At 41.2% G+C, this 21281-nt stretch overlaps 1 protein-coding gene across 6 annotated transcripts in view; it reads right to left on the reverse strand.

Annotated features, from left to right (window-relative positions):
* Window positions 1–3363: 3363 nt before the first annotated feature.
* RABGAP1L (RAB GTPase activating protein 1 like) overlaps window positions 3364–21281 on the reverse strand; it is a 527154-nt gene continuing 509236 nt past the window's right edge. For 5 of the 6 annotated variants that reach the window (XM_060197904.1, XM_060197907.1, XM_060197908.1 and 2 more), the window contains 5 exons: window positions 16651–16755; window positions 13674–13757; window positions 11163–11234; window positions 9946–10143; window positions 3364–8431 (listed from right to left, as the gene is read on the reverse strand). In XM_060197904.1, the coding sequence (XP_060053887.1) occupies window positions 8279–8431; window positions 9946–10143; window positions 11163–11234; window positions 13674–13757; window positions 16651–16755 (612 nt within the window). In that variant the 3' untranslated portion in view covers window positions 3364–8278. The other variant, XM_060197905.1, reaches the window with a different exon arrangement.

Genomic DNA, 21281 nt, shown 5'->3' on the forward strand with positions numbered 1-21281 from the left:
GAATAAGGATCCCAGTTACAACTCCCCAAGCAGTGAAGCAGGTCTGCAAGTGTCTTTCTCTCCCACTCTTCCCCTCCTCTCTAGATTTCTGTCCTGCCCAACAACAGCAATAACAACAAAAACAAGGGCAACAAAATGGAAAAAAACAGCCTCCAGTAGGAGTGGATTTATAGTGCAGGCACTGAGCCTTAGCAATACCCTGCAGGCAAAAAAAAAAAGTATAATTTCATTTTTCTAAAAGATAGAGACAGAGAAGCAAATAGGTGGAGAGAGTGAAAGAGACCACAGCACTGTAGCTTCTGTCAGTGCTATGGGGGCCAGGTTCAAACCTGGGTTAAGCACCTGGCATAGCAGCACACTATTCTGTTGAGCTATTAACTAAAAAGTGTAATTTCAAAGAGGAGACATCAAGTCTCTCATACAAATACAATTTTCTTCAACTTTTTAAGTTATTGGGGTGAACAAAAAAAACATTGAAACTGTTACTAAATCTGTTAGTTGATCTAGGTACTTCTTACAAGCAATAATGGAATTATCTGTGAGGCTAGAGTTGAGTACAAATTGATTAACTTCCTAGAGGTCATAAATGATAACCCTCCTATTTTCTGTCTCACTGGAGACAAAGCAGGACTTGCTTCCCTACTGTACAAAATTTCTACCAGTTAACACATAACCAAACTGTTAGGACCTCTGCTCAATAGTGAGTATTCTCTTTTAACAGTTGTGTCAGGACCACTTGTGACCTCCTGAAGCACCAAACTCATGATATTTTATGATTACTTGCTTAGAATGATAGTTTAGTAGGGCACCTGTCTTGCCATGAGGAAGCTCTGGTGCTGTTGTGTCTCTGCAGTGTTCACACCCACCCTCACCCTCTCACTGTACCTCTATCTAAAAGGGGCCGGGGGGGGGGGGGAAGGGGGGTTTCTGGAACAGTAAAACTATATGGATGAGGCTCCAGTTCTGCAAAATAAAATAAAAAATAATTAGCTGGGAGTTGGTTGATAGCACAGAGGGTTAAGGGCATGTGGTACAAAGTGCAAGGACTGGCATAAGGATTCCAGTTCAAGCCCCCAGCTCCCCACCTGCAGGGGAGTCGCTTCACAGGCGGTGAAACAGGTCTACAGGTGTCTTTCTCTCCCCCTCTCTGTCTTCCCCTCCTCTCTCCATTTCTCTCTGTCCTATCCAACAACAATAAAAAAATAAGGACAACAAAAGGGAAAATAAATATAAAATTAAATTAAAATATTTAAAAATTAGCTAAATATAATGTCACATGGGAGTGGGAGAGAACTCAGCCATTAAAGAAGGGCTCCGCTTAAAGGACCAACATTAAGGGAGTCAGGCGATAGCGCAGTGGGTTAAGCGCACATGGCACAAAGCGCAAGGACCGGCATAAGGATCCCGGTTCGAGCCCCTGGCTCCTTACCTGCAGGGGAATCGCTTCACAGGCGGTGAAGCAGGTCTGCAGGTGTCTATCTTTCTCTCCCCTTCTCTGTCTTCCCCTCCTCTTTCCATTTTTCTCTGTCCTATCCAACAATGACATCAACAACAATAATAATTACAACAACAACAAAAAAAAACAAGGGCAACAAAAGGAAATAAATATCAAAAATATTAAAAAAAAAAAAAAAAAAAACCATTACATGGACGTCTCATGGATGGCACCTGAGTAAGCTCTACCAGCAGTGGAGTGGTGCTGTGGTGTCCTCCTCTCATGCCTTCCCCTATCTGACAGAAAATAACTTATTTTTTGTTTTGTTCTGCAGCCGGGTTATTGCTGGGGTTTGTTGCCTCCTACATGATGAATCCACCTCTCCTTGTGGCCTTTTCTTTTTTCTTCTTCTTTATTTGATAGAATAAAGAGAAGAAGGTATGGAGAGAAAGAGAGGGAGAGAGGTATCTGTAGCACTTGCCTCATTCACCATTTGAGAAGCTCTCCACCCCTGCAGGTGGGAAACAGGCTCGAACCTGGATCTTTGTGCATGGTTTTTTTTGTTTGTTTGTTTGTTTTTGTCTCCAGGGTTATCATTGTGGCTTGGTGTCTGCACCACAAATTCACTGCTCCTGGACACTATTTTTTCCCCTTTTGTTGCCCTGGTTGTTTTTATCATTGTTGCGGTTATTATTGTTGTTGTTACTGATGTCATTGTTGGATAGGACAGAAAGAAACAGAGGGAGGAGGGGAAGACAGAAAAGGGGAAAGAAAGACACCTGCAGACCTGCTTCACCACTTGTGAAGCAATGCCCCCTGCAGCTAGGAAGCTGGGGGCTTGAACTGGGATTCTGATGCCAGTCCTTGGGTTTTGCACTATGTGCATTTAACCCGCTGTGCTACTGCCTGACCCCTGCATTGTAATATTTTATGCTTAACCAGAAGCACCACCACTACCGCCACCCCCCCAACACACAAAGAACTTTTTTAAAACCTCAAACGGGGAGCCAGGCATACTCAGTAAAGCACATATTACCATGCTCAAGCACCTAGGTTTAAGCTTCCCAGCCCCCACCTGCAAAGAAGAAACTTCACAGGTGGTGAAGCAGTGCTGCAGGTGTCTCTCTCAAATCCTCTATTTCTGTTTCTATCCAAAAAAATATTTTTTCTTTAAAAATATCAAGTGAGACAACAATGAATAAAAGTATCAGGGGTCTGGACGGGCCACAAATTGTGACTTTACAATCTGATCATTTTCATATACTATGAGTTCTAAGGAGAACGACTGACTTTTTAACTCTCACTTGGGTCCCATGGACTCCCAGACAAAACACAAATGAGAGGGCATGCAAATGGGGGTTCTCTGCACCCTGCCTTCTCTTCTAGGAGGGTCTATGAGGATGTGATGCCACCCACCATGTGTACCTTGAAACTAACAGCAACAGTGTGATCCAATCTGATTAATTAAGATTTGGAACTGGACACAGAGGTACTGGTCCACCTTTACTGGCCACAGGATGAGAGGGTGTGTAGGTGTGGTGGTTGTGCCCTTAGCAGACAAGCATCACCTGGCAAGACAAGAAAAGTGGTTAGTTGTTAGGTTCCTGGCACCATCCAGGCCTCGTCCTGCTGCCTTTTCAGGCCCAGATGTTTGTCATTTGGGTATCAGATGACTACCTACCCCTGTTTAATTATCTGCTCTTTATTAGTAGTGACTAGTTTCAGAGCATTTTTGTCACTTGCAACCAAGGGCTCTTTATAGAGAGGAACTCAGCCTGGCACCAGCACCAAGGGGTATCGTTTAGAGTATGTCTTTGAGGGTACAGCTGGCACAAACGTGTGTGCTTTCTCTTACCAAGTTGACTGGAGTCTAATGTTAGATGGTCTAGAATAAAGCCAACTAGGAAAAAAAATCAAAAAGGCATATATGGACTTTAAAGCAAATGTTTATTACTGTCTATGGTGTGAAAGGGCAACACAATATTTTGAAAACACCACTGACTCACAAAACAGTCACTTGTCACCTTCTTAGTTGATTTTGTTTATTTCACAAGGCTTCATTTACACATGAAAACAAGATATGAATCCAGTTCAAGTTCATAACAATTATAAAAGTAAACATTTGTTGGGACAACGTGCAATAAATCGCACTTTTTTTTTAAACAAGCATCACATTTACATTTCAGGGGTGCACTATGCATCTTGGATGAATTCTGACAATGCCTAGCTGGTCAGTGTTTGCAGAGGGAGAGGCAGCTCACTGTCCTTTCTTTTGTAGTCAGCACTGTTTGAGCTAATCAACCCCTTTTTTCCTTAGAGAAGGTGTGGACAAAATCATCAAATTCTTAAAATATAGATGGTACAGACTCTTCTGCTACCTCCTCAGCAAAGGAAAAGTAGGAGCTGCAAGAAAGGAAGAGCTGACTGTCTTCCCTCCCTTGAGCAGAGGATCCATACATTATGCAAAATACTGAAAATAGAGAGTGATGCAAAAGGCTACTGCGACATCTTAGATTCTGGGACTCTCTCCAGCTTTACTCTGATACTTCCATGATATCAGAGTCTTGATGCATATGTACACTCACAACTCAGTCTCTTTTTATTCCATATATAACATATAGGGTATTAAATGGAAAAGATTTTACATGGTAACTTGCTGCCAATGAAAAGGAAGAAACTTAAAATGGTCATTTTCTGTTTAATACTTTTTCTTTCCTTGAGCCTTTTCAGAATACCATTAATAAGAAACCTTCATGGGCTGGGGGAGAATTGCATACATTTTAGGGGAGACATTTTTGTAGCTGGTAGCAATTCATCTGGAGATAAGCTTGATATATGCTCTTATATAGATGCAAGCAGAAAGGAAGGCCTGACTACTCTGGTTGTAAACATCTGCTTCTTAAAAATCATCTTCTGGTGCTTAAAGCCATCCAGATGTGTCCATGTGGGGTGCTCCTAAGAGGTAAATTAATTCTCATGGTCAAGGACTGCCCCTATGATATTAAGTAAAAGAAGGTGTTTTAGATCAGCTCTGGTTCAGTGTGGTCATCGATCAAAAGGAATGGTGACAAGTGGGAAAGGTTTTTCTGTCTGGTAGAAGGGAGCTCAGGTCCTACCCTTTGATTTTAGGTCACCCTGTGCAAATTCAGTTGACTGCACCTTGGCAGAGACACTGTATGATTCTACCAAACACACACAGACACCACCTAAAAGTATTCACATCAAGCACGGAGTGCATCCATTTCCCCTTTTACTAGTAATTGAAGCATGAAAATCCGAACTATTAATGTGGCTGTTCCCCTCCTCCCCCCAAGGATAACTATACAAAAGTGACCTTGCTGAGTAGTTAAAAGTGCTCTTCTGCAGGCAAATAAAACTAGTTATTTAATTAAAAAAAAAAAATCCCTCCCCCCAAAAGTGAGGGTCCTGAAATCAGCCATCCACCTCTATACAAATTAGTAGACTTATTTTGGCTATAGCACAAGGAAGCACAATCCCATATAAGGGACTTTTAAGTGACTGTTCAGTTCTTTAATGACCTTTCATTTATCTCTAAATGCCCTAAACTGTGCATTTTCTTGGTTTTTTTTTATCACTCTAGAATGGAAACAAAGTTGCTAGTTATTAACCAGAAAGTATTTAAAGAAAATAGAGTAAGACATAGAGAAAATAAATAATACATAGTATAAAAGTAAAAATTTGTCAAGCAATGAAACAAAGTAATTATGTGAACAGTAAAAGATTAATTCTGTATTACAGAAATTTAAGAAACTGCATGGAGACAAATGGCTAATTAAGTAGCTGAGGAGGGAGAGGGGAGGTTGGTTGTATGGACAGAAAGACCATAGGCCTGGATAGCATTCCTGCTAAGTGTTTCTAATAGGAAGTCAGATAAGATTAGGTAACTCACAATTTCTTTGCATTAAATTATATGTAACTAAATATAATCAAATTGTGTCAGGCACCTCCAGATGTGGGAAGCTAGCAAACATATGTGCTTCAAAGCTCAGCTTGTTTTTTTGTTCCTCCAGTTTTAAAGAAAGTATTATCATGGTTTTTAAGATACATAGGTAATAAATTATCAAGTAAAATTTCATTCCTTAAATTATTCTTCAGAATTGAATGAAAAGAGAAATCACTTTCAGAATGTTGCACATGTTGGATTTGGGAGGGAATGTGTTTTTGTTGTTGTTTTGGAGAGAGGAATGTTTTATACATCGTAGGAAAAAATGAGAAATGCCCTAGAATATTTGATTTTCTGAATATTTAGGCTGGATAGTTCCTGGATATTTATGATCTCTGTAAGGAATTTAAGAAGAGAAAAGCAATTCTCAAATACATTACAAAGTCAGTGCTATAATTAAAGTCAGTAGTTTCTTAGTGCTCGGCTGCATAGGTTTTCACACAATACATGGTGAAGGACATGTGGTTTGTTTGTCTGGATATCCACATCATGTACCAGATTCTGAATTTTCTTTCTACTATCACTACTGCCCTCGGCCCAAAGGCACTGCTGTGATAGACAGTTTAACTTACAGTGACTTAACTTTAGACTTAGGTTACCAATACCATGCTTGATGTTAGGTATTTTAAAAATCTATAGATTGCTATTATAATCGTTTGAAAGACTTAAAAGGCAAGGACTATGATATTGAACAAGGCTCACAGGTAGACTAAGCCCAATCTATTTCATTTATCTGTCACGTAAAGAAAATTCTGCAATTTAAGTATCCTGTGGAATGTGCTGGAAGTTAAAAAAAAAAAAAGTTCTATACAGTAGAAGTTGAAATTTATAAAACAGAAAAGGACATCATTCATTGAGCTGGCTGTGATAAGGCAACTTGTACAAGGCTTCTTAGAATCAAAGCATAATGTACTAGTAGAGCTAACACATTACACTAAGTGATTTACAGAAACAAGTACCAAGGTGCAGTTTTACAGGCATTTCAGCAAAAAAGGAGAGAGAGAGAGAGAGAAAGAAAGAAAGGGAAGAAGATTAGCTTAAAACCATTATGTAGAGAATATTTGAGTCAAGCTAGACAACTGGAATGCTGGGTTACTTTCCTTTTTGGTAAAAGAAAATTAATATTTGGATGGAAGATACAAGGACAAAGAAAATCTGGAACTAAAGGATTATTTAAATAGTGTGGCAAACGGTCAATAAAACAAAACACATAGTTTTATGGGCACAGATGGTAAACACCCAGCGTCATAAAGAAGGACCCTGTCAAGAGTGTAGTGATCATGAGAGGAGAGGCGCCCCCACAATTCCCTTGGAACACAAGTTCCCAGGGCTGAGATGGCTCCTGTGTGAGTCTTTCTTTGCAACATATGGCACAGATGAGGATCACTCTGGCACTAAAGTTTAAGATTCTCTGCAAAGAATATGTTCAACAATGATAACAAGGAGTATCGGTAAAGGTTTTTGTACATAGCTGACAGTAGTTTAGTGTAATAGGACCAGAGGCCTCCAAAACAGTTTTAAAAAGTGGGAAAATTGGTGCCGGCACATATTTTGAGAGATGTGAAACTGTACCCCTGAGACATTTCCCAATAAAAACGGCATTTCCCCAATAAAAATTTAGGAAAAAAAACAAAAAGAAAGAAAAGAAAATTTTTTTCTCTCACCAGATGACTTCCTGCAAGGGCTATTTATATAGACATGTTAAACATAATTGGGAAAAAAAAACATACCAATAGGCTTTTAAAATAGGCTTTTAAACAATAGTTTTACCTTTCCATGAGATAAGTATTTCTATAGAGGATATATATATGTGATTTAAAAAATGTCAAATATGCATTTTCATCTCTTTATCTAGGGAAGCCAAGGGCACATTTCTAGGGAGCTATGGAAATCAGGTAAAGCTGCCCAACATTAAACTAAGAGGATGTGAAGCTGACCTTTATTTCCCATTTCACAATTTTAACAAAATGATAGCACAGTAGTGTTTCCTTAGCAAGTAGATGTCAGGTAAAGTGAAATACTCCAGCCCCAGCTGTTTTCAACTATAAGCACAACAGAGAATATTAGGCTAGGTTAAAGCCTCTTTATGGCTACAACTCCCAATCTCCTCTTTGCCAGAAGTTACAACTATGTTTGTACTTAGGCACATTCAGGTATTCCTGCATGAAGTTCTTGAAAGTACTAGTTAGAATGCTAGGCCCAGAAGGATGTGCTCTGTCTTGCCTGTAACAGAGCCTGAGTTCCTTCTTTCTAGTGTGTATTCATCTTATTCCATCACTCTTGGCACTTTATTTCCAGACACAAACAACAGAATAGGGAAGTAAATGAAATTTCTTGAGGATCACTTTACTGTAAAAGTAATTTGGGGGGAGGGGTGAGTGGGAGTCTTGCTCTCCAGGTGTGACACTCTGGGTGGAGGGCTGGCTGCTCAGAGAGCTATTTCTAAATAAATCTTGAAATAGTCATAGATTTAGGTCTCAATTTTTTTTTTCCTGTGACAATTACCTTCCTATCAATCGCTTCAGCCTTAGAATAAAAGACATCTCCATTCTTATGTAAGATAAAAATCATTATGAATAATTATTAGCTCTAAATTAAAAAAAGCACTTAGCTCTGAATTACTTATTTCCAACTCAACTGTCAGGCATATAAAATAATGTGCAACACTATGATGGGCTGGACATGACCCTCCATGATACTCAACATAAACAGGGCAGCTGAGATCCCGTTCCTTTGAGAAGTATCACAGAGAACAAGTGAGCTGCTGAAAGGTTCAGGCTTGCCTTCTGACCTCCTTCACTCTCTTTCAAAGGGACGGCAGGGGGAAACCTCGGGCTCCAGCCTTTGATCATCGTGCTCTTGTGCAGGTCCGGCAAACACTATGTGCTCTCCTTCGGCGGCTGTGTGGCCGGTGATGGCTGCAGTGGTTGTGTGCCTGTGGCCGTTTTGATTGAGTTCAGGGTTTTGCTAAACCAAGAATTTTTTGCAGCTTGGATTTCATTCATAAGTGCTCCTCTCTGATGTTCAAGTTCCTAATTAGAGAAAACCATCTGAGTTATAGACATCTTTTCTCTGTGCTGAAGAAAAATCAGAGGTGAGGTGTTTGGAACCCCCAGGTCTGTGGGGCCACAGTCTGCCTCCCACAAAACCTGGATGAGATTTCATTTAGCTTCTTAAAGAAAAAAAGTGTAATGCTCAACAGGTTACACCCCCAAAACCAGAATCTGTACTCAATCTAAACAGGGAATAAAAGCTCATTCTATCTTACCTCCAACCTCCATTTTTGGCTCAGAGTTTAGGTTTCACCCTGGGATAATGTGTTTTAAAGCCATAGATGAATATAAACATAGATACGCTGAATGTTTATAGCTAGTCTGAGCATGTTCTTATGCCAAAGACCATAAGGACCAAAGTAACAGCTAAGGGTCACTACTGCAGCGCAGGCTATAGCAGTGGGTAAGTCCCACTGGCAAAAGGGAAATGGGGACCAGCTCCACAGAAGCCAAGATGCTGCTTCTTTATGAGGTTGTTCTTCAGTATGAAGAGAAATGATGGGGAAAGGGGAAGAAGTGATGGGGCAAAGTCAAAATGAAAAGGCACTCCAAAAGAAAGAATGGGTATCTGCTACTGCTCAGATGTCAGGGTGCAGGTCGGGGTTGGGGGGGGGCAGGGGACAGCCTTCCACTCTCAGGGTTGTCACCACAGAAACTGAGTTAAGTTAGAAAGGACCTCTAAGCATCTTGGTGCTTAAGTTCTCATAAGACATACTTTTAATTACCAATGTTTCACTTAATACTATATATTCATATCAATACTTAAAACCAATGATGAGCTAGAAAAATAGCTCAAGGGTAGAGGCAGACAGCATAATGGTTTTGCAAAGAGAATCTCATGCCTGAGGCTTCAAGGTCCCAGGTTCAATTTTTCATATCACCGTAAGTCAGAGCTGAGCCGTACTCTGGGAAAAAAAGAAAAAAGAAAAAAAGGAAAGAAAAGGAAAGGCATAGAAAAATAGCTCACCAGATAATGTGTGCAGCCTAGGTTTTAAGCCCCAGGAGGCCCCATGGCATCACAGTTGCTGTGGGCTCTCTCTCTCTATCTCTCTCTCTTGATCTGAGGGTAGAAGAGGCCTGGAGCAGTGAAACTACATGCATGAGGCCCCAGTTCAACTAAAAAAAACAAATAAAAATATAGGCCAAAGAGATAGCTCAGTGGCAGTGTGTGTTTCTGTGTATAATCTTGTAAAAATCACATATAAAAACACCTTGAAGAACGCAGGACTTGCATGCTTTACGCTCCCAATTTGATGGTCAACACTGCATGTACTGAAGTAGTGCTCTGACTTTTTTCTTTTTTTCTCTCTCAACACACACGCACACATGTGCACACACACACACACATACACACACACCTTATGACATAAGTAAAAAAATAAATCTAACAAAGAACATGATTCTGAGCTAGACAGGCACATTCTAAAGTAGTAGAATACCCTTGGCCAGTAACCATTCTTATTCTCTGGCTGACCTTTTATCGGTTTACCAACCTGGATTTTACACTTGGCCTCCACCAGCTGCAGTTTGGTCTGTGCCAATTCCAGTTCCATCTCCCTCAGCTGCTTCTTAAGTGAGTCCTTCTCGTCATCAGATTCAATCCCCTGGTCCTCTTTGCTTGTGGCCATTGATTTCAAAGAGCCCTCTTTGCTGAAAATGTCACTGCAGTGTTTGCATGCCATCATTTTACCCTGAAATATCCCAAAGAGAAAAATGACATCAAACTGAATTTCAAAGTCAGTGTTGCTTCCTATCACAACATGATGGTATTTTTATCTAATATTGCTACTTATCAAATGTGGGCTCATTTCAGAAGGGAGCAGCTTTTCTTATGTTGCAACCAAACAAGGTTCCAGGACGTTTAAATCCCAACTCTTAAAGAGCAGTACTCCTTTGTCTTCAAGTTTCTCTAGAGACCCTGGGAAATAAAAGCATGCCAGCATTTTGCTGAAGTCTGCTCTAGGAGTTTTGTGTTGCCATTTCCCTTCCTGGATGCCACATGCTGTCCACACAGTGACTCACTGACTCTCCAGCTGCTGAAGGAGTAGATAATGGTCTCACCTTTGTATCCTAAGAGGAGAAATTCAAGCCAGGGAGTGAGTTCTGCAACAGTGAGAGCAAAAGTACTCGTGTGCCAAGTGCTCCACTTCCTATGCATCATCTTACTGAGTATTCAGTAACCTTACAAGGAAAGTAGCGTTACCTCTCTATATTATAGAATAAAAGATAAGGCTTATAAAAGTTTGCTTATCCAAGTTGCTAAATTCTATACTAAGGTATCTAGGATGCATTTATTTACAAGTATTTAACTCAGAAGAGTGATGGCTGACCACTGGTTGAAAAATGAAACACAGCAACACAGGTTGGGGCAGGTTTCTAAGAGTTCCTGATTTCTCCCTCACAAGAAAGTGCAGGGACCACTCATAATAATGCTGAAACCCTCCAGCCTGCCTCACATAGTCTGTAAGATTCAAGGGAGCACAGTTTTCTAGTTGGATCAAATTCCCAGCAGAAGAGACAATCTCCAAACCTCTAATCTTTTAAAACAAAATGTGTATGTATGTGTATCTTGTCTTGTTTTGTCTATAGGCAGGATGTCTGTCTGTCCTTCCTGTGAGGTTTCATCATGTACTGGGGTCTTTCCACCAGCTATTCACGTAGGACTGTGATGTGGAAAAAATGGCACAACAGAGTAGCCCACTCTCCTCACCTTCACCACTTCCAGCTCCTCCTTGCTTGCTGCCTGCTGTTTCTCCAGTCTGGTACTTAACTGGGAACAGATCTAAGGGAAAGAAGAGAGTTCTTTTAGAGAAAACAGAACAACCCTTTCAGCACCTGCACACAAGTATTCATCAACTTACTTGTCAGGTAAGTTTCTCTGATGCAAAGAGGGATTTTGCAACCAAGGGACATCATCAGTCCACTTTGTATTGAAGCAGAGCCCAAGAGGCTCTGTGAAACAGGAATGTGGAGTAGATCTACTTTCTCTCCGTCGCCAGCCTGTGTGACTAGTTCTTAGGAGTTCCTGTCCCCTCTCTTTGGAATCCATCTACAGAATCTTTGCTGACTATCCACTTTGTGCAAAAAACAAAACAAAAAACAGAAAAAAAAAAAAAACCAGTTCTGGCGATCTGTTGGGGGAAAAAAAACTCTCAAAGGAAACACTACCTTCTAGCAAGAGAGAGTCTCTGTTTTCAAATGCAAATTTCCTTAAGTGGCAAAATAAACAAAATTTTTGACAAGATCAGAAAATACTAACTGCTAAGTTACCAAATGATTTGAGAATAGCCTACAATGAAAAAAAACACCTGGCAAACTCAGCCCCACAGTGTTTTTTTGCTTGCCAGTTTCACCCCCCAGTTTTCCAGATCAAGCCTGGAAATGACAAGAGTAAACTAGTTGCTGTTAAAAAGAAGTCATCTCCCTAATTTTGGCAAGACATACATCCTTTTAAATAAATCCTTCTGAGATAAAGTCAATTCAACTATAGATTACATTTAGATTATGTTTTATATCCTAATTATCTTCAAAAAGAAGGGCCTGTTGCCTGATCAACCAGATTTTTTTTCCCTTGCCAGAGAATATTCCAGAATAATCCCAAGCACTCCTGTTTGAAGAGTGCTCACGCAGGCAGCCACTTTGTGCTCTAATATAGTGGCAATAAAAGTACATTCACAAAAAAATAAATAAATAAAGAATAAAAGATAAAATAAAATAAAGTACATTCACAGTGAAGGCAGGATCTCTAATATTTAGCCATACTTCTCCCATACGTTCTTTTTTAATTTTTTTTTACATTTATTTATTCCCTTTTGTTATCTTTGTTGTTTTATTGTTGTAGTTATTATTTTTTGTTATTGATGTCATTGTTGGATAGGATAGAGAAATGGAGAGAGGAGGGGAAGATAGAGAGGGGGAGAGAAAGACAGACACCTGCTGACCTGCTTTACCGCTTGTGAAGCGACTCCCCTGCAGGTGGGGAGCTGTTGGTATTCTTCGTGTTGGTTTGGTCCCCTTCCCCCTACCTCTGAGAGAATTGGTTTGGCCCTTGCTAGTTTCGGGACCCCGCTTTCTCCCCACCCCCTATGCTAAGGACTTCCAGAGTCCCAGCAGCTGTGGAGGGAGAATGACAGGGAAGCATATGGTGTGGTGATTTGCCCGTTCGTGAATAAAGATTTAACTGCAGCTTCTCAGCCCAGCCGTGTGTCCTCGAGTCTCTGTCTACCGCCACAAAGCTAGCCCGGCCTGCTGGAGCCTCCAAACTTTAACAACAGGGAGCCAGGGGCTCGGACCGGGATCCTTACACCGGTCCTTGCACTTTACGCCACCTGCGCTTAACCCACTGTGCTACCGCCCGACTCTCTCTCCCATACTTTCTTTTGGAAAACTTGTTCCAAAAGCTGACCTGAACTAAAGAACTGAGACTTAAATCTTCGTAGCAACCCCTCATACTCGGCACATTACAGAGACTATTCCTACTTGGCTAGATTCAGGGAGGCTTGTTTCATTGTGTTTTTCTGTAATTTCCTAATTCTTCATAAGGAACATACATTTCTTTTACAAATGGAAAAATCAATTTATAAGAAGTAAAAAATCAGATTCCTCTGTGAGGCAGGAAATTCCAGGGAAAGTCATGGGCAAACAGGGAGCATTTAGTGCCTAAGCTGACTCTGGAAAACTGGAACTTGAGCAGTGACAGGAGGCCCTGCCATGTCCAAGCAGGACCAGCAGGAAGGAATGTACCACTGGAGTTAGAAGAAAAGCTTTTGGGGACCAGCCTGGGGATGATGAGAGAAAGTCTCCCTTAAGAGATCATCTTACTATCCAAGACAGAGCTTCCTGCTGGGTGAATACCTATAGGGAGAGATGACACAGTCACATGGCAAAGAGCTTCCACTTGACAGCAAAGGACACAGCAGTTACTGTTACTTAATGCAATTGCTGAACTTCATTCTAAAGCAGTGAGGCAAAAGTGACGGGCTAAGTCATAGGATGCTAGCTTCTCAGTAGTGCAGATACAGGAGCCCAATGTAATCCAACAGTTTTGTGTCACTTTAAGGTCACCAGACATGTTAACAGTCAGCTCTAGTTAACCTTCTATCAACAAATCTACTTCAGAGGAGAAGGCAAGCCACCAAATTTAATGACTACGGCGCAATCTCTATTAGGAAATTCCCAAGATAAAAATGTTTCCCCCAACTAAAATCACATTGGCACATACCTGTTTATATTCAGCAATGATAGCTGTGGTCTTCTTTATTTCATATTCTGCCTTCTCTAACTGTTTCCTGAAGACTTCTTTTAGCTAGAAACGATGAGAATGAGAAATATCAAGAGTCGGTCAAAACTGTAACACATTTCTACAATTATCTACATTCAAGTCTGCCTAATTCACAGCTGGTGACAATGTGAGCATTTTCTCACTGAAGCAACATCTGATTAGAGAAACCCCACCATCTCCTGAGATAACAAAACTGTACTTTCACTCCTATCAGGTATAAGCATATGAGCAACCCTGCTGCACCAACTTCCTATGTAAATAAAGGGCAAATCAGAAGTGATTTCTGTCAGCACAAGAATGTAAAACAAAATATCAAAGCTCTGTTGTATGTACCACTGATGCTGAGTAAGATAATTCAGTGAAAAAAAACACTCGGGGCTTTCCGACTCACAGTGCCCTGCCATCACTCATCGCTTCTTTAGAGACAGGAAGGAAACAGGAATCCATCAAGTCAGAAGATTCAAGGACCAGAAAAATAGTTCCTTTAGAAGGAGCTACACAAGGCAGCCATTTGTTACAATCACAAGATGCTAAATATATGAGAAAAAAAAATGAGTTTTTTTTTTTTTTTGCTACTAAGATTATCACGGGGCTCCACACCTGCACAATTCCACCACTCTGAGTGGACTCATTTTTTTAGATAGAGGGTGAGAAACAAGAAGGAGAGAGACAGTAAAAGAAGGACAGATACCCAAAGACTACTCCACTGCTTATGAAGTTTCCTCATGTAGGTGTCCCGATGAGTTGACTGGGAGCTCAAGCCTGGTCCTGATGCATGGTAAAGTGTGTGCTCTTCCAGTGAGTCATTTCCCAGCCCCCCAATGATGAATGCTAACATTAGAAGCAAATTTATTTCTGTTGCCCAGTAGCTCTGGAATTCTAGATAATGGGAAGACCACGGTAATGAAAAAGCTTGTGTGCCAAAAGATGAAAAGGAAAGAACTTCACTCTTTCAAGTTGCCAACCAAACATCAATCTGATTAAACTTTATAGAAATAATATGAATGGGGAGCTGGGCTGTAGTGTAGTGGATTAAGCGCAGGTGGCGCTAAGCTCAAGGACCGGCGTCAGGATCCCGGTTCGAGCCCCCGGCTCCCCACCTGCAGGCAGGTCCCTTCACAGGTGGTGAAGCAGGTCTGCAGGTGTCTGTCTTTCTCTCCCCCTCTCTTTCTTCCCCTCCTCTCTCCATTTCTCTCTGTCCTATCCCACAACAACGACATCAATAATAACTACAACAATAAAACAACAAGGGCAACAAAAGGGAATAAATAAATAAAATAAAAATAAAATTAAAAAAAATAAAGAATAAGAATGAACAGACTGGAGCAACAAAAGAGGAAATAAATATTTTTAAAAAATTTTTAAAAAAATGAACAGACTGATTCTGCACTGCAGCACCCCAAGTGATAAAAGGGATATCTATGCTCTGTACTTAGCTAAGTAACAATTATTACAATTTATAATTGGGTTCCTTATCAGAAGATTTTTGAACTTACTCATATTTGTTACATTCCAAAATTCAACAAGGAAGTTGTAGGCTATACTGACTTAAATTTGGGTATTTATATCAGTCTCTAGTTTCTTAACTTATTAAAAGGACATAAGCAACCCCCTTCACCCCCTTCTAATTTCAGAACTGATTTAGAGAGCAAAGACGCTTAGAGCAAGTATCAGTTTCTCTAATCCACAGCTCCCTCCTTTGACAACTGGGGAGAAGAATTTTTCCCTCACAGGGATACTTTAATATTTATAAACAAGGAGGCCGGGTGGTAGCGCACCGGGTTAAGTGCACATAGTGTGAAGTGTGAGGACCATAGTAAGGATCTCAGTTTGAGGCCCCCTGGCTCCACACCTGTGGGGGGGCGGGGGCGGGGCTCACTTCATGGGCATTGGAGCAGGTCCGCAGGTGTCTTTCTTTCCCCCTCTCTGGCTTTCCCTCCTCTCTCAATTTCTCTCTGTCCTATCAAATAAAATAGAAAGAAAAAAATAAAAAAAATGGCTACTGGGAGCAGTGGATTCATAGTGCCAGCACCAAGCCACAGTGATAACCATGGTGGCAATTAAAAAGAAAGATAAAAGAAAAGAAATCACCAAAAGATATAGATCTGAGGTTCCAGGTCTAATCTCTAGCACCACCATACCATAAGCCAGAGGGGTAAGGGAGCTGGTCCATAGTAAATGCCAAGAGTCATTCCATCATTTTCCAATATAAAAAGCCATAAAAGTATTTTATAAACTCTGGAAGGTGCTAAATGATATACTCCTTCACTAGTGACTTTACTGGGACTTTCTGTGGGTGTGTATAGGCCTTTGCAATGTTTTGTGTGGTAGTTTATGTTTAGTACACTGATGTCTCAGAATGAAACTCGTTTAAATAAATGAGTCAAGCATGGTTGGCCAGCCCTGAGATGTGGAGAACACTCGAGAAATGGTCTGCTCTTCCCTAGGTAGGGATGATACAATCTGCAGTTCCAGGGGTAGAGAGTCACCCCTTCCTTTCTCCCTTTGGCAACATGGTAGCTCCCAGATGCTTAGCTTCCAATCCAGGAAGACTGCAAGGCACTATCTGCAGGCTTTCAGTTTAACTAGCCTCAGTAACCACTCCAGAGGCCAACCAGCTTGAAGAGATGACATAAACTTGCATATCTGTCAGAGCTCTTAAATCATAATTTCAAGTCACTAAACTTAAAACACTCTTTCTAAATACCCCATTAAAGGCAAATTCCTCAAAGCTTCCAAGACAGAAATGCTGCCTCCTCTTCTAACACCCTTCAAAGTAAGAGTGAGACTCCCTACTACCCACATGTAATACTTCAATATCAACCTGACTCAATGCAAACTCAACTTTCCCTCCTGGTGGTAGTGTTCCAACTCTCTGCACAAGACACCTAGGAAAGGAGAGTCCAAGGGCCCTCACCTGGGCAGTCTCCTCCTCCTGCTTCCGCTTCTCCTCTTCAGTCTCCACCAGCCTTTGTTTTGTCAGGAGAAGCTCCTTATTCAATACATCTGCCTTGTCTTCTGCCTGCAAATCAGAGCATGTGGCAATCATTAAAGGAGGTGAAGGCAGTGTGTTACTACCAACATTCTCTTTCAGCCCAGCTCCCCAGCCTTTCATTGCATGCCAACTGGCTTCCCAGCACTAAGCACCATGACCTCGAATCCTCCTTATTCAGATGATGGCAGTGAAGCTTGGAGAAAGCAGAGTGCTAGAGAACAGTTGCCCTACTTAAAGTCCTCATATCTTTCTGGACAACATTCAGCACCAGCTGTGAGGACAAATGATATGAGTCCTATGTTTTACCCACAAGACTCTAAGCTCTGGGAGGCAGAAGCCATATCTATCTTGCCATCACTGTGTTCCCAGCACCAAGCATGATGAGCAGACATCCACGGGTATTTGGTGAATGATAGAACTCTGAGTGTCAAGCAGTGGCATAGGACCACAACTCAGACTCAGCAGGCAACCAAAGACCTGGAGGAGAGCAGCTATTTGAAGACACCATCCCTGGCCTGAAAGCAGCAGAAAAGTATCTCAGGAATCATGTGATCTGACCAGCTGGTCTCTGTGCATGTAGCCCTCCTCCCTGTTTGTGCAGATGGGGCAGCCAGGGTGTGTTCCCATACTGGCCTGGAGTCCACGCTTCTCTGCCCATAGACCCCAGAGGACCCAGCTTTGCTTTCAGATCATGTGAAACTGCTAGACATTAATGATAAAAAGTATCTCTCATTATTCAGTTTCAGCAAGGAAGTCACAGAGCAAAAGCATTGGACTCTCAGGAATGAGGTTCTGAGTTCAATCCCTGGCTGCACATGTACCAGAAGGATATCTGATTCTTTTTCTCTCTCCTCTTATCTTTCTCATGAATAAATAAATAAAATCTTTTTAAAAATCAGAGGTAGATCTCAAAAAATTTATCTCTGTTGCCAGTTTTCATCAATTTTAAGGCCCATTAACTGTATGGAAACAAATCTGCAGATATGAGAGAAGTAAGGTAGGTGACATTACAGAGAAGATACTCCTAGAAGCCTCTGGTGGAAGAGGCTGTGTTCATTGCTCAGTGATCTGAAACCCCACCAACTCTGTCTCCCTGCATCTTCGGGCTCAAGTCCTAGGCTAGAATGTTCAGAAAACATCTTAACTGATAGAGACTGCACCTCAACCTCCCCTCACACTGTCTAATTTAAAGCCAGTAAGTCTGCCACTTATTACATGTAGCTGCTGGTCTAATGTGGTTACAAGAGGCCAAGGCTTGGTCTTCAGTGAGAATGGGTTAGTGTAGTAGCTCTTCTTCCTTTTGTTCCCTGTCCACAAGAGGTTAGGGAAAGCCCAGTCAGTTGAGAACAGAAATGAATGGTGGGGATAGACAGCATAATGGTTATGCAAACAGATTCTCATGCCTGAGGCTCTGAAGTCCCAGGTTCAATCCCCTGCACCACCATAAGCCAGAGCTGATCAGTACTCTGGTAATAATAATAATAATTTTAAAAAATTAAAATGAACATGGGGATTCTATTTCTTTTTCATTTCTGAAGCCAAGAGGTACTTACTGAGGAGTCTGGAGGAGGGTAGGTAGACGGTCACAAAAGGCCTTCACCGAGAGAAGCATCAGGAGCCTTCAGAGACCAGAAATCTGAACCCATATCCCCTGAACAGGGCATGGGATCATCTACTTTTTGGAAGGATTGAGTTATTGACAGAGGGGGAGCAGGAGAGGAAGGGACTGTGTGTGCCTATGTATAAGTGTGGATATGTTTCATATTGTCTCACATATAGCCTGCTTTCAGCACAATTCAATCTTGCCAAGATTAACTTAATTAAGAGATCTGAATTTAATAACTGATAATAGAAAAGCACAGGGTGACTGAGTGAAGGTGGCCGAGCCCTCTTTTCAGGTCAATGTGCTTCCCTGAAAATGTCAGATACTTGACCTTTCTAAAGAGCATTTAACCCCACCTAGCAGTGACCTTAGAAGGAGGGATGCATGAAATACCAATTTCTGTATTTTCACACAAGTGAGAAGCTCCAGGGCCCAGGAGATAGCTCTCCTGGTAAAATGAAGACTTGATTATATGAAAGGACCCAGGCTCAATACTCGGCACTACATGGGAGCTCCTTGGATGGCACCAGGGAAAGCTCATAGGTGGCCATGTGGTGTGTCTCCTAGCTCTGTCTCTTCCCTCCCTCCTCACTTAAACAAGAACAAGGGAATTGGGTGGTAGTGCAGCAGATTAAGGGCAGGTGGCACAAAGTGCAAGGACCAGCATAAGGAACCTGGTTCAAGCCCCTGGCTCCTTCCTTCAGGGGAGTCGCTTTACAAGCAGTGAAGCAGGCCTATAAGTGTCTTTCTCTCCCCCCACCCCGCCATCTTTTCCTCCTCTCTCTATTTCTCTCTGTCCTATCCAACAATGACGACAACAATAATAACTACAACAATAAAACAACGAGGGCAACAAAAGGGAATAAATACTTTCAAAAAATCAACAAGAACAAAAAAAAGTCATCATTCTCTGGTAGAAGGGAATAGCATATACACAAGGCCCCAACCCTGGGGGGGGGCTGGGGGGGGGTGGAGTGGGAAGGCTTCAAAAAGCAGGGATTGGGTCTTATTTCCCCTAAACAAAACCAAAACCAAAACAAGGCAGAGCAGCTAGGAAAATGGCTCAACTGGTAAATATGTAACTTTCATGCCTAAGGTTCCCAGTTCAAATCTCCAGCACCACATATATAGAGTATTGCTCTGAATTGTTTCTCTCCTTCTCTCTGCCTCATGTGTAATTTTCTCTCATATGTAATAAATAAAAAAAATTAAAAAATTAAAAAAAAAAACTAGGGAGGGAATGAAGAGGAATAAATGAAGGATTTTTTTTTCCTCATCAGAGCACTGCTCACCTCTGACTTATGGTGGTGCTGGGAATTAAACCGGGGACCACTCACGCCTCAGGAATGAAAGTCTTTTTGCATAACCATTATGCTATCTGCCCAGCCCCAAAGGGATCTTTCCTTCAGTGACTGACCCATACCAAGCCTGAGGCCTCAGTCATCAAGTGTCTCAAGTGCCCTCCATGGAAGTCAAGGAAGAATGAGCACAGACTGGTGTTCTTGGTGATAAAATGATTTTTTAATAATACATTTATTTTGACTATTATGAAATTATTGTTATCTAACCCTTCTGCTGGGCACTCAGCCTAACCTGGCAGAGAAATACAATCAGACCTTAGAAGGAAGGATGCATGAAATCTCAATTTCTATACTTAATATACTTAACAGGGTATTAAATAAGTCATGGTCTTCCTATAAAAAGACAGTAATTGGGTAGAAAAGTATAAAGATGAACAGAAAAATCAGATTTACTTTTATAACCCAGAGAAATCTAACATTCTGGTGTATTTCCTTAAAAGTTCTTTGTTTTCCTGTCAAGGTATAAAGGCATATTCCTGTCAAACCCTATATAATGGCTCTAATACAAAATATGCATAACCATTATGCTATCTGCCCAGCCCCAGAGGGATCTTTCCTTCAGTGACTGACCCATACCAAGCCTGAGGCCTCAGTTTTCAACTGTCTTAGGCTGGAATTTGGGGGGGGGTGTGGGGGGGATGTGTATAAATGTTGATAAATTTACCTTGTGAATTCTGGCCTTTTTGTTTGTTTGTTTGTTTTTACCAGAGCACCATTCAGCTCTGGCTTATAGTGGTGCTGGGGATAGAATTTGGGACCTTTGGTGCCTCAGGCATAAAAGACTTTTTGAATAATCATGCTATCTTCCCAGCCCACCTTATGAATTCTGTAGCATTATCTTCTCATTGTTTAAACATGTCTACAAGGCAGCTGTATTATTATTATTATATATTATTTCTATCTCATATGCTTATGAAACACTGTACTAAACAACCTTATACTTTTTTTTTAAACCAAATCTCTATTTTTAGGACAGCTTCCCAAGTTGTAATTGTGTCATTTGCCTCATTTCTAAAATGAAAGACTAAATAAGACCTGTTTCATGGAACCATTAGAAGGATCAAATGAGATAAGCTTTTGAAATTGTTAACCACAGTGTTTGGTGCACAGCAGTTACTCCATATATATCTAACTTAATTATCTTTTAAGTCCTCTTTTTTTTTTTTTTTTTTTTTGCCTCCAAGGTTATCGCTGGGGCTCAGTGCTTGTACCATGAATCCACTGCTCCTGGAGGCTATTTTTTCCCCTTTTTGTTGCCCTTGTTTTATTACTGTTGTGATTATTATTACTTTTGTCACTGCTGTCGTTGTTGTTGAATAGGACAGAAGGAAATCTAGAGAGGAGAGGAAGACAGAGAGGGGGAGAGAAAGACAGATAACTGCTTCACCGCTTGTGAAGTGCCCCCCCCTCCCCGCAGGTGGGGAGCCAAGGGCTGGAACTGGGATCCTTAGGCAATGTGCACTTAACCCACTGTGCTACTGCCTGACCCCCTATTTTAAGTCTTTTAAAAAGCTTGATGTTAACCAAATACATTTCCCATACAACACTCAATTAATAGTTCTCTCTAGTCTGTTTTATTGTGTCTACAC

The sequence above is a fragment of the Erinaceus europaeus genome, chromosome 9 (genome assembly GCF_950295315.1).
Source record: "Erinaceus europaeus chromosome 9, mEriEur2.1, whole genome shotgun sequence".
Taxonomy (NCBI): domain Eukaryota; kingdom Metazoa; phylum Chordata; class Mammalia; order Eulipotyphla; family Erinaceidae; genus Erinaceus; species Erinaceus europaeus.